General features: G+C 42.7%; 1 protein-coding gene across 6 annotated transcripts in view; it reads left to right on the top strand.

Annotated features, from left to right (window-relative positions):
* Positions 1–13,613, top strand: part of NADK (NAD kinase) — a 158,826-nt gene that overhangs the window by 108,446 nt on the left and 36,767 nt on the right. For all 6 annotated transcript variants that reach the window (XM_077457630.1, XM_077457633.1, XM_077457631.1 and 3 more), the window contains one exon: positions 11,595–11,724. In XM_077457630.1, coding sequence (XP_077313756.1) covers positions 11,595–11,724 — 130 coding nt within the window. The remainder of the gene's footprint in view (positions 1–11,594; positions 11,725–13,613) is intronic.

Raw genomic sequence — 13,613 nt, 5'->3', positions numbered from 1 at the left:
TGGGGTTCAAGGGTTTAAAGCAGGTGACAATACAATGTCTCCTCGTTGTCTGTCAGATGCTCTCTGAAGAGCGATCCAAATCTTCAGAGACCAAAGCTAGTGTGAATGAGCCCTTAAGCTGACCATAGATGTTTGGCTGGTTCAGCAGGGACTGTCTGAATTTCGATCCATGTGTGTTGTCCGCTCCTGCCTGATCGAAATAAGTCAGTTGAGACTGACTTCTAACAGGAATGTTGGAAGTGTTCCATCGATTGTTGGCTGCAGCTAATAAATACAGAATACATTGTTCAAGCGGGGAGGATTCCTCATCTACCTTGCTTGTGGATCGAGAAATCAATTTGTTTCCTGGATGATCAAAAAAAAAAAAGGGGGTAATCTGTGACAACTATGGTCAGCTTTAGGCTTCCTCTACATCTAGAGCACTCCAGTGGTGCGACTTCCTCCATCTGCCTTTCCCCACTGTGGATTCTCACTTCTCTTGCTGCATTCTCTGTAAAGCGAGGGAATAGAAATAAATAACAGAAATAAATGATCAGGTTTGGTGGTCCCAACATCAGGTTATGTCACGTTGTGTTTGTCCCTTTTGTCAGATGGTCTTGTCACAGGAGTCCATGGGCAACTTCTGTCTGTGACATGAAGTGTGAGGTCCTTTCAGCTGCAGCTGATTACTGCTTTGTCTGGGTGACTCTGGTCTGCACACGTTTCTGCCGTGTGTGTATATTAGTACAGGTAATTGTGGTTCACAAACACAACCCAATAATCAGGGAGATTACATTGACAAGGTTAGGCCTCCTGCACACTGGACATTTTCACAGCTGCTGTTTTTGGCTTCAGGCATTTTTTTTTTTATACAGCCAGTAAACTCCCCAGCATGTTATCCTATGTGTCCATGTACACATGGGCTGTTATCAGCATTTTTTTGCAGGGGCGTTTTTTTGGTTAGCAAAAAAACTAGAACTAGAGTGTTTGAGTCTCCTCTCACACTAATGTGATGCAGTAAACACGCAAGATTGGCAGCATTTCCCTGCATCGCACTTTACCAATCGCACAGCATCCATGCAATCTGCTGTGGGTGTCAATGTTGTCTTAACGACAACCCGAAACAGAACGCAGTGCGATTGCCAGAATTCAGGTGTGGAGGAAAAAAGGGTTGTGCATCATTTTGGTGCAGATGCAATGCGATTTCAGCCATACAAACTGACTGAAATCGCAACGCACAGACATCGCATGTGATGTACACAGGTGTGCGGTGCTAATCAACTGCAATGTTTGCAATCACACCAGTGTGACTCTAGCCTTTAAGAGAAGTTTTTCAGCTGTAAGAACACTGACAAAAGTGCTTAAAAATATGACTATTCAGCGTTTACCTGCGTTTTTGAGCGATAAGCTTTTGTGGGAGTATAGTTTTGCTGAAAAATGCTACTGCAAAAATGCTGCAAAACTCCTTCTATAGCTAACGTTACTGGCATTTTATAGAGTCCAGTGTGCATGAAGCCTAGTATGGCATATACTAGTAGTTTTGTTCTGTTCACAGAACAAAAGAAAAAAAAAAAGAGAGATCTCCATATTCACAGAGCAATGTTGGTGCAGAGATCTCCCCCACTGTGCTATTGTGTTCTGACAGGAGGACTGCCCACCCCCACCAGAAAACACTGATCAGCGCTCTCAGCCATTGGCTGCTAGAATTGATAGGGTGCAGCACAAGTTAAAGTGGATGTAAACCCAATGTCATCCTTTCTAAACTACTGCCATAGGGGTTATCTATAAGGATAGACATGCCTCCTGCATGTATCTTTACCTGTCAAATGTCTCCCCTCTGTCTGCTATGAGACCCAAAAAACTGCATATTCTGTGGGTGGGTCTGTTGTCTGGAGCTCGGTGGGCGGAGTTGTGATGTCAGTAGACTCCCCGCCCACCTCTACACTCCCCTTGTCATTATGTATTTTCTCCTGTGTATTTCTTACACTGAATTTCTGCTATGATCACTAACATCCAGTGAAAAGACAGGAAAGTAACAACATGACTTCAGCATGCCCAATTATGCTGAGGTGTGGAACAGCCAGTCCTGGCAGAGCAGCAGAAGAAAGGAGTGGGAGGGAATTAAAAAAATAATGCATGTCTCTTAGGCTAGTGCATGAGATATGTAAATCACCTGTCACTCACAGCAAGGGGGAGGATTTGACAAAGTTTTTATCTGTTTGTCAAGATTTATCTCACTGAACAATAAAAGAGGATTGCTCGGAGATGGATTAACTCTTTGTGGCAAGACTGGGCTCAAATGATAGGAAATCTTATACTCTACCTTATGACACCAAAAAATAAAAAATTACTGATATATTGAAGGATCATATGTGATAATCAGTCTATCTATGGTACTTTGCTCCTCATTACTGCCTCCTGGGCCTTGTGGTGAAGGGTGAATGCTGCGTGCCTTGGGATGCATTACTCTTGCATTTGAGATCAATTTAAGACACTTTTGGGATCCTAAAGAACAGGACTCCCATGTCGACTAGAAATTACATCCTGGAGCCTGGGCTTTTGTCAGCCCCATAGGCACATGGCTCTGCATACATATAGGCATGTTTAATCGTGGGTGGACACGTTTTCAATGGCACCTAAAAACGCTGGTCGATTCTGCTGGGATTGTCACGCTGCAATTGCAGCAGAATTGCCCTGTATTTTTAGGTGCCATTGAAATGAATGCCACCTGGACATACTGATGTGTGATCTGACATTTTAACAGCATGTTTGAAATCGTGGGCAGAATCACTGCAATTTAACCCACTATTCAAAACACACCATGTTAACGGAGCCTGATCACCCCACACATTCGCTCTGTATCCTGCAGGGGAGCTCTGGCTGCAGCTGTCAAGGATAGGCTGTGAGTAGAGCAGAGCTGCTTCCCCACGTTAATGGAAGAGGAGGGAAGTGGGATTTGCTCCACTCCCCATCCATATTCCCCTGTGTCACACTGCAGGCCGCCGTGTACAGCCAGTGCTGCTGTGCATGTGTGGGCAGGAAATTTGAAATACAGCAGCGCTGCTGAAAATCCGGAGACCGGCCCTGGAAGAACTGTGACTAAACTCGCTGTGTGTGGGAGCCTCTGGACTTGGTATGAGGAGATTCTAGGGAGTTCCACTAATGATGCAGGGCTTGGCTATCCCCACATATACTGGGGGATGTATAGAGGAAACAGTGGTGAATAGGGTACTGGGGGTATCTTGCATGGTCATAGTGCTAGAGGTATCGGGGTCATAGAGGTGTCACAGTGAAGGGGGGGTGGGTCGAGGGGATCACATTGTGGTTGGCATGGGGGAAATTGTGGGGGTCAGATTGCGTGGGTTATCGGAGGGAAGTAATGGGTAGAAGGGCCACCGTGTTTGGGGAATGGATAGAGAGGTCACAGTGCTATTGGTGTGTGTTGAGGGTATAAATTGGAAGAGGGATCACAGTGCAGGGTGTATTTGGGAGGAATGGGTATAGGAGTCAAAGTATCTGGGAGGTAGAGTGGTGATGGTGCAGGTGGTATCACGGGGGTTAGAGGGGGCACAGTGCTGAAGTTATCTGGGATGTAGTGAAGTCACAGTTCTGGGGGTATCTGGGGTGTAGAGGGGTCACAGTGATTCTAGAGGTGTTTAGAGTGAATAGGATAGCAGTACAGGAGGTACCCAGGGGGTATAGAGGTAGTAATAGTGCTGGACGGAAATCTTTTGTCTGTGTTATTTAATCATGCCTGTTAAGTCCTCCCACTGTTACATGTAGCCACACCCACTTTTGCCACAGTGAAAACTAACTTTTTTAGCTGCCTCCGAGATTCAAAGCAAATTTGTCAAGCTCTGATGTAGAATTCCTTCCCTGGTGCACATGACCGCCTTCTGACCTTCATTTGGCTGCCTTCTTCTAATGCTTTTGTGTTCCCGCTGACTTGTATGGGGAGAGGAGCTGTTTTGACGTGAACAGCCCGTGTCCACAGACCAGCGTGCACGTAATAGCAGATATGTCGCTGGATGGAGCATCATTCAAAACTCTGGTTGTCCAACTGCTGGCGATCAGATCCCTCCATATATTACCAATTCCAAGATGCCTAAACACGAGATGCAATAATTGCCCTCACAGTGGTTGGACAGTCCAGCGATGTGTGGCAATGATCTCATCACTGCAGTGCTGGCCAATGAAGAGTCAGTTAAACAGGTCAGAAAATTCTCGGACAAGTTGTGTTTTCTTTCATGCTGCCTGACCAATCAGAACGGAGTGTGTCGCCTCTGCTACGAAGTGTTTTCAGAGGTCTATTCTGTTGTTTTAAAATGTTCAGTGTGGGTACATCAACTCATTTCATTATTTCTGATACGATAGTAATATAATCTTCTCTAAATGTCATAGCAGATGATTTTGTTATTTCAAATGAGCGAGTGGCAGAAACCGTAAAGCCAGCTGAGGCACACTAAATGGTAAAATTTGAGTCTTTTGTACCACACAAAAGCAGAATCGTGCCATAATCCCTTCATATCTGTTATGAATGCAGTCATTTACACAGTACAGTTATTCTTTGTGTGGAGAAAAATGTACCCTTCTCATTGACACAACACTAGAAGAGCAGGGGTCCTGGGTTCAGTTCCCATCAAGAACAACATCTGCTAGTTTTTGTTCTCCTCTGTTTATGTGGGTGTCCTCTAAGCCGGTCCTAGCAAGTGTGTATCTGTATAACGGCTCTTTGGACTTTGGATTGTAAGCTTATTTGGCTCCTAAACAAAGAAAAAAATAGCTGTGTGTAGGAACCTTAGATTGTGAGCAGCTTGAGGGCAGGTACTGAGTGACTGTACAGTATGTTAAAGTGGTTGTAAACTCTGTACAACTACTTTTACCTACAGGTGAACCTATATTAAGGCTTACCTGTAGGTGCACGGTTTAGGAGATATTTACAATATACACGTGCACCAACGTCATCAGCGCATGCGCACTTTAGAATGGGCACGATCGTGCCGCTTCTAAAGGGATCATGCTGTGACTGGCGGCCCCACATGCATGCACAGGAGTGACGTCACGTGACTCCATCCAGTCACCGAGCCGGAGTCCTCTGCCCCAGAAGGAAGAGGGGTGAAGATGGAAGCTTCCAGCCAGTGGTGACATCGCAGGCTTCATTTTCAGGTAAGTGACACATAATGGGCTAGTATGCAATGCCTACTAGCCCATTGTGCTTTATCTTTGCAGGGAAATAAAGAGGAAGTGAAATCCATCAGGGTTTACTTCCTCTTTAAGTGCCATGTCAATTGTTCGCGATATATAAATACCGATCAATAATAAATAAGGGGACTCAAGCAATTTTCTTCCTAGTAACGTAAGAAAATCAAATCATCTAATGGCTTGCCTTACCCTTGGCTTATTCCTGAATTTCTATATCCATAGGGGAAAAAAGATAAGTTTCACAAGTGTCATATCCGTCTATTGGAACTGCTTGTTTACTATAGGTATTTATATAGCGCTGACAATTTTGCAAGTGCTTTACATGTGTACATTCACATCAGTCCCTGCCCTCAAGGAGCTTTCGATCTAAGGTTCCTATCTCACATTCATAAATACACATACTAGGGCCAGTTTAGACAGGAGCCAATTAACCTTCCAGCATGTCTTTGGCGTGAGAGGAAAATAATCTACCTAGAGGGAGACTACGCAGTAAGGACATGCAAACCCCATGCAGGCAGCATCCTGGTTGCAATTCCACACAAAGGCCCCGGTGCTGTAAGAAATGCTAGGTCACTCACTGCTGGTCATGAATATAAGTAAATAGAGAGATAGATATAGATGGATATCTGTACACGCCTTGGGGGTGAGTAGTTCAGTATGTGCAGAGTGTGCCTACAGTGAAATGGAGTCTAAACGCCCTCAACATGCATAAAAATTTAGATTTGCAATGCTACTCAAAAAAATTTGCTCTTTTGAGAAATCCAGGTGGCTGTACAGACGTCGGTACATTGGCAAGGTTTCAGACTGGCATATACAACCTTCATAAGCCCTGATTCCCTATTTTACTTGATATATTGTATGTGCGTGTGTAAGTATATGTACAGTGGGGAAAATAATCATTTGATCCCCTGAAGATTTTGTAAGTTTGCCCACTTACAAAAAAAATGAAGGGTCTATAATTTTTTATTATAGGTGTATTTAAAATGATAGAGACAGAATAGCAACCAAAAATCCAGAAAAAACACGATACAAATGTTATAAATCGAGTTGCAGTTCAGTGAGTAAAATTAAGTATTTGATCACCAACCAACAATAATACTGGCCCCCACAGACTGGCTACAATATGTGCTCACGTGGTACACAGATTAGTCCTGTCAATTTAAGAAGATGCTCCTAACGACAACTCTCCACAGAATCTCTCTTCCATTCAAACCTCACCATCATGGGCAAGACCAAAAAAGCTGTCCTAGAACGTCAGGGACAAGATTGTAGACCTGCACAAGGCTGGAGTGGGCTACAAGACCATCAGCAAGAAGCTTGGTGAGAAGGAGACAACTGTTTGAGCAATTATTCACAATTGGAAGAATTACAAAATAACCATCAATTGCCCTTGGTCTCCAGCTCCATGTGTGATTTTGCCTCATGGGGTAAGGATGATCATGAGAAAAGGGATCAGCCTAGAATAGGGGTGCCCAACCAGCGACCTCCTGCTCTGGGATGGCAGGTTGGCAAGCCCAGATTGCAGGTGGTCTACCTGCCATACCAGAGCATCAGTGTTGTGAATAAGGCCAGCGGTAGAGGAAGCAAGTAGCTGCGGAGCAGAGACACATAAGCCAATGCTTACTCTATAGCACCGGCTCCTGTCATAGGCGGAGTGATACCAAATGCACTCTGCCTTGACAGCAAGTTTATGACTAAAATCACAGTTTATATATGGACATATCTGTTCTGCAGTGGTTACTTGGCTGCTTTTAAAATGATCTTCAGGTGTAGCGTAGTGTACCTGCGGTTTACCCCAGATGTCGACTCCGTAGTCGAAACGTGTTGGGTAGACTCCTTTGAAGACATTGCATGCATTCTTTTATATATATTCCATTTTGATATCTTCAAAATGTGAGTGTTCCTTTATATGCTTTATTTATTAAAGTACTTTTTGTGACAATATTACGTTATGTTGGATTCCTATCTTTATGGTTTTGTGCACGATACAGTTACCCCATCTCTTATTGGATAACAACGAATTTTCGCCAAATTGATGCTTTGGTGCAAGCCGAATCTGTGGCTTATTTATGCCTATTGGGTTGAATTCCAGCCATAAGTCTACATGACTTGGGGGGCATATGCCTAGCTAAGTCCAAGTCTTCCGGTAAGCCTCCCCCAGTTTCACGGTGGTGTTGTTTGCATGAAGAATACACCTTGGAAGTCTTTTCTTACAATTTGGCACTGGATTTTATATTTTGAGACTAATTCAGCACTTGCACTTTTTTTTTTTTTTTTTTTGCGAATGATTATATTTTTCACTTACATTTATTTTTTCACTTAAATGTTTGATTCTATCTCTTACGCTTAAGTAGCACCAGTGGATATGTTTTTATTTAGATGTTCTGAGATATATATATGGTGACACGTATATTTCCAATTTGATACTTTGATATAGTGCTACACATATACTTTTTCTTTACCTGCGGCTTACCTGCACTGAGCCATAGGCTTCTGGTTTTACCTGTGGGTTTGGTGAACTTTCAGAAAGTGCACCACACCTGCAGGATATGATAGAATTCTATGGCAAAGTACAGCTAACCTGCAGGAAAGCCACAAGTGCGGGTAGACAGCAGACTATCAGTGTAAAAGTAGCCTTGGGCCCCTTTAACATGATCTGTCTGACCCGATTGGACCCTCCATTCACCTCTATGGAGCAGCAGATGTAAACAGACTTGTGTCCATTTACACCCACCTCCTTCCAATACAATCTGCTAAAAAAACAGAAAGTTGATCCGTCCCCTTCCATTTGATCAGATGAGAGGGCCCATAGAGTAGAGTGGGCTGTGTCTGCTTTGCATACACAGAGTGGACGCAGACAGAACTGTCATCTGCTCATTGTGGCCCACTACTGGTTACTAAGGTGACTGGTTACTAAATCGCTAAACAAACCATTGGTAACACAATACGCCGTTATGGATTGAAATCCTGCAGCACCCGCATGGTCCCCCTCAAGAAGGCACATGTACAAGGCCCATCTGAAGTTTGCCCAAGGAACATATAAATGTTTCAGAAAAGGATTAGTCAGATGAGACCATAATTGAGCTCTTTGGCATTAACTCGACTATCTTTGTTTGGAGGAAGAAAAATGCTGACTATGACTCTAAGAACACCATCGTACAGTCAAGAATGGAGGTGGAAACATTATGCTTTGGGGATGTTTCTCTGCTAAAAGTACATGCCAACTTTTCCGCATTGAGGGGCCAATAAACAGGGTCATGTTTTGTAAAATCTTGGATTAGAACCTTCTTCCCTTCAGAACACTGAAGATGGGTCATGGATGGATCTTCCAGCATGACCCAAAACATACCGTCAAGGCAACACAGGAGTGGCTCAAGAAGATGCACATTGAGGTCATGGAGTGGCCTAGTCAGTCTCCAGACCTTTAAGCTGAGTTCTGCCTTGGTGAAAAGTCAGCTACAAATACTGTAGCTGCTGACGTTTACTATATGGACACTTGCCTGTCCAGGGAGCCTGCGATGTTGGCACCCCAGCTGATCTTCAGATCGACCGTCGGGTGCAGCCACCGCCATTCCAGGTAAGGGAACCTGGCAGTGAAGCCTTTTCAGCTTCGTGGCCGGCTCCCTACTGTGCATGCGTGAAGCGCACTGTGCTTTCTGATTTATGGGGGCGGTTGCCAAGCGACAACCAAGAAACCTAGGGGTTTAGAGTAGATCTGTAAAGAAGAGTGGATCAAAATCCCTCCTGAGATGCGTGCAAACCTGATCACCAACTACAAGAAACCTCTTACCTCTGTGCTTGCCAACAAGGAGTTCTACACCAAGTACTAAGTGATGTTTTGCTTAGGGATCAAATACTTATTTTACTCACTGAACTGCAGCTCAATTTATAACATTTTTATTGTGTTTCTTTTGGCATTTTGAATGATATTCTGTGTCTATATAATATACCACTTACAGGTAAAAGTGAATTAAAATAATGATATTGTTACAATGGCGCCTGAAAGTGAGTGGGATATATTTTTTGAAGTTGATGTCTTTGAAAGCAGAAAACATGGAGTAAGGATCTGAATGGCTTTGACAGAGGCCAAATTGTAATAGCTGGATAACTGGGTCAGAGCAACTCCAAAACTGCACCTCTTGTGGGGCGTTCCTGGCCTGCAGTAGTTGGGAACTACCAAAAATGGTCCAAAGAAAGAAAATTTGTGACAGGGTCATTGGCAGCCAAGGCTCATTGACGCATGTGGGGAGCGAAGACTGGCTCAACGTGTAGTCTGATCAAATGGAAAACCTATTGTAGCTCAAGTTGCTGAAAAAATGAACACAATAGGAACATGTTAACAAAGTATAACCGTCACGTATCCTATAAAAAATTCAAATAATCCCTATTTAAAACTTTAGTCATTAAAGTGTCAGAGTGCAATCTATCTTACTTCAGTTTATTTGAATTCTCTATTGCCCTCTCTCCTCAAATCGTATTTAGGGGATCTAAGGGCCAATTAACACTATATGTGATAAAGTTTTGCCGCATGGTAAGACTTCTGTCACCGCAGGGACACACAGGAAACAATTGTTTTCTATGTGTCCCATTCACACTGAACAGCAGCCTACCGCTGCGCTACAATCCAGACATGCTGCATTTTATCACAGCGCATTGGGCAGAATCGCACTGCAATGCCAGGCAGCCCATCACGCTGCCTGACATTGCTGTGAATGAACTGTACATTTTGTAAAAAACAGCTTGTACCAATAAAAAAAGAGCGGTGTGATGCACTAAATCATGAACCACTCTGCCCCCTAGCACAGCCGGTAGTGCGTAGTGGCCGGAGTGGTGAATTGTTCCGTTTGCTCTGCGTTTTGCTGTGAATTCATCCTAATAAATCACCCATGTTTCACAACAGATATCTTCTATTGGATCCCCTAAATCTGGTTTACCAGTAGCACGGCATTACAAACAAGGCGGACATTCACGAGCCCAACCCAGGTTTATGATAATAGATCATGTACCGGTTTTAATGCCTAAAATTTGAAAAGGGATTATTATAGGCATCATTTTTTTTTTTTTTTAGGATACATATTGGTTATAGTTTTTTTTTTTTTTTTTTTTTATGTGCAGAGGTAATGTTCTGGTAATATTGTAGTATCTCCTAGGAATTGTTAGCTGGTGTAATGTCTGTAAATAAATGCATGTCAGCTTCTTCTTATTCCCGGTCATTTGAGGATAAGATTTAAATGCATGTTTGTATTATGCTGTTTTATGCTTCTTGTACCTGCTGAAGGATCCTTGTGGGGTCCAACACTTTTATACCGATGAATGCATTATGAAGATAGAAAATGAAGGATAAAGTGCTGCAGATTGGACTTTTTATTTATATATCCAGTGTATTTGGTCATCCTTGTTGCCCCCTTCATAAATCTGCATTAAACCCAAAATATAAATGTCATACCCCCCAAATATCTGATCATACCCACCTCCGTACATCTTATAAAAATTTGCCATAGCATTTCTATGCTGCAAGGCTAAACACAGACCCTTATTCAGATTGCCAGCCATTTTGGGCTAGGTATGGCTTGTAGTCTGAGGTCTCCCGCAACTAAATTGTGGGGAAGAAGTAAGCCACATTTAGTTTACATTTATACATTATTTTAATTACCTTTTTATTGCTCTTTTATATATCCCATTATAATATAGGTTTCAATGCCCTTCAATGTTTTTGTAGTTTTTCTTTTAGATATTTTATGATACATCTAGTAGTCTTCAGTGTAATCTGACTTAACCAGATGTTTCAGTTACAAAAGTAGTTCGCTGACTGTTCCTTGCATTCTGATTGGCTCCTGAAACCTTTCTCCTGAACATTCCACATTATAAGTCCATTAGACCAAGCAAGGCTGAACACATTTAGCCCGTCACACACATCTTGTATCATTCACTTGCTGCCTGTCTTCTTTAATTGCAAAGCAGTTTTTGTTCTTGTCGTTTTTTTTTTCTCATGCCTTTTATCTGAAGTTTTGACTTGCCCATTACATTGAGGAGATGTCTAGCATCTACTTTCCAGACAGATATGTTGACTTTTTCATAAGACAAATCACATCGCTGAGCTGCCACTGCTCAAGGTTGTTTGAGAAAGTCAAGGCGCAACCAGTGAAGCTGTACGGTGGACTCAGTTTTTTTTTCTCTTTCTAGTTTCATAGCCACCGATAATATTCCACTTTTCAGTGTTCTGGCAGATTAGGAGTTAACAGGGACATCTAATTTGTTGCTTGGACTGGAAGGTCGTGTCTTCATCCAGCTTTGCTGTTCGAGTCTCAGTAGGCAAGAGCAGCGAAACTGATAACAAAACATCTTTTTTTTTTTCTAGGAGTAACAGTCTATTAGTACGTTTCAGAAAGTAAGATCTTTTGTTGTTTTACCAGGCATATCCAGGACCCAGCGAACCAGCGACTAACGTGGAACAAACCACCCAAAAGTGTGCTGGTGATCAAGAAAGTCAGAGATGCAAGTTTATTACAGCCCTTCAAGGAGCTCTGCGTGTTCCTTACAGAGGTGAGTGCGATTCCCCCCATGGGGGTAGCCGCTATATCATCAGTACTTACAGGGAGTTGTATAGTCTTTTATTCAATTATTATTTTTAGATATACATATAATAGAGATGAGCCTGATCTAAATAATCTTATCAATGGTCCAAAATTTTATAGGAAATATCTCAACGCAAACCACCTCCAAGTGAGGATTGCTTACTTGTAACATATCTTCAGCAGCTACGGAATTTAAATTCTACAATAGATAACAGCATTTAGATGGCAATATATTGTTTTCATATTTGTTTTATAGATGCATTGTTTTCACTAGAGGGAAGAAAGTGGGTACATGTACGTGTATGAATGATCGCTGTTTGATTAGTTGGCTTTTATAGCATCAAAGTGCGTTATCGGTAGTTTCTGTATATACTGTAGCGATATTGTAGAGATTTTTAGAGTGTTTATGCTTTACTGCTCATTCTCAATATGCACGTCTGTGACTCACTAAAAATGATGTAGCCACTGTGTGTCTGAGATCTCATAGCTGGAAGGCAGAGTGATTGTATAGAACCTCTGTCTATATCTCAACAGTTCCTTGGCAGTGAGAGAGCTTTTTTAAGTGTCTGATCTACTCTCTCTTGTAGCTCAACTGCAAATCTCTACATTTTAATGTAAAAGCAAAAATATGGAATAGTAGCCAGCGTGTAAAAGGCACAACAGCAATAACTGTCTAGTAGGACTGTGGCTGTAGACGTTCTTAACCTGCAATAAATGAGCTATAAAGCCTAAACTTGGGTAAAAACAAGCCGTTCCCGAAGCTGCAACCACAGAGAAGCCGTTCATCCTGTAAATTCACAAGAGGTGTAGTAAAGACCTTCAAGTCAGGTCTCAGCACTCTGCTCTCTCCTTCTTTCTGTGCACCTGCTCCATATGTGCATTAGAGATTGGAAGGCTGCTGGGAAAGAGGAGTAGCGTGAACTGAGCTGCAGAGGGGAATTGCGAATTCTTTCAAGACATTAGTACTTCTGCTGTCATATTTGAGGATGAATTCCACAGTGCCTGCAACTACTGAGGTTATTGAAGTGTTACTAAACTACATTTTTTTTTTTTTTTAATAAAGTAACAAACCAGGACACTGAAAACGTTTTTTACCTTTTAATGCAAGCAATGCATTACGATAAAAAATGTTTTTAGGTTTAGTAACACTTTAAAAGCTTGCTTATGTACATTTACTGATAAGAATATTTAAATATCCATAGCCTGGCATCAGTCCTATAAGATGAACACTACAGTATTAACTCAGAATATTTACCTATTGAAATTACGCTATATCTTCCCTTTTAAAAATAAAATCTGAACTAAACTTTAAGGGCCGGTTCACACTGCGGCGCGAGGCGAGGCGACACGGCTCGCCTCGCCTCGCTCCCGCAAGTTGTCCCCATTGAGTACAATGGAACCGTTCTGAGAGGAGCGACTCGAGTCGCTCCGACTCAGAAAAAAGGTTCCTGTACTACTTCGGGGCGACTTCGGGGGCGACTTGCATTGACTTCTATGCAGAAGTCCTCTGCAAGTCGCCGCTGACCCCCCCTGCAAGTCGCGGCGAGGAAGTCGGAGACGCCTCGCCGCGGCTCGCAGTGTGAACCGGCCCTAAGGCTTTTCCTACCATAAAGTATGAGGACATGTTTAGAGTTAGTGCAAACCTACTCAAAACTGCTACAATAGGCTCCAAAAAAAATCCCATGCAGTAGGCTTTATGAAAGTCATTGTTTGCATTGGATAAGCCAAGTTCCCTTCTCACTCCTGTGTTGACAGCAATTGGGCCTGGCTGTAGGTAATTCAGGCGGTACTGATTATAGGATTGAGGGGACGGCATGCCTACCCTCTCCCTACCCCAGAAGCCAGTTGTTACGTGGG

The sequence above is a fragment of the Lithobates pipiens genome, unplaced genomic scaffold (genome assembly GCF_037356315.1).
Source record: "Lithobates pipiens isolate NorthernLeopardFrog02 unplaced genomic scaffold, aLitPip1_a1.2 Scaffold_27, whole genome shotgun sequence".
NCBI lineage: Eukaryota > Metazoa > Chordata > Amphibia > Anura > Ranidae > Lithobates > Lithobates pipiens.
This window is presented reverse-complemented; position numbering and strand designations above follow the sequence as displayed.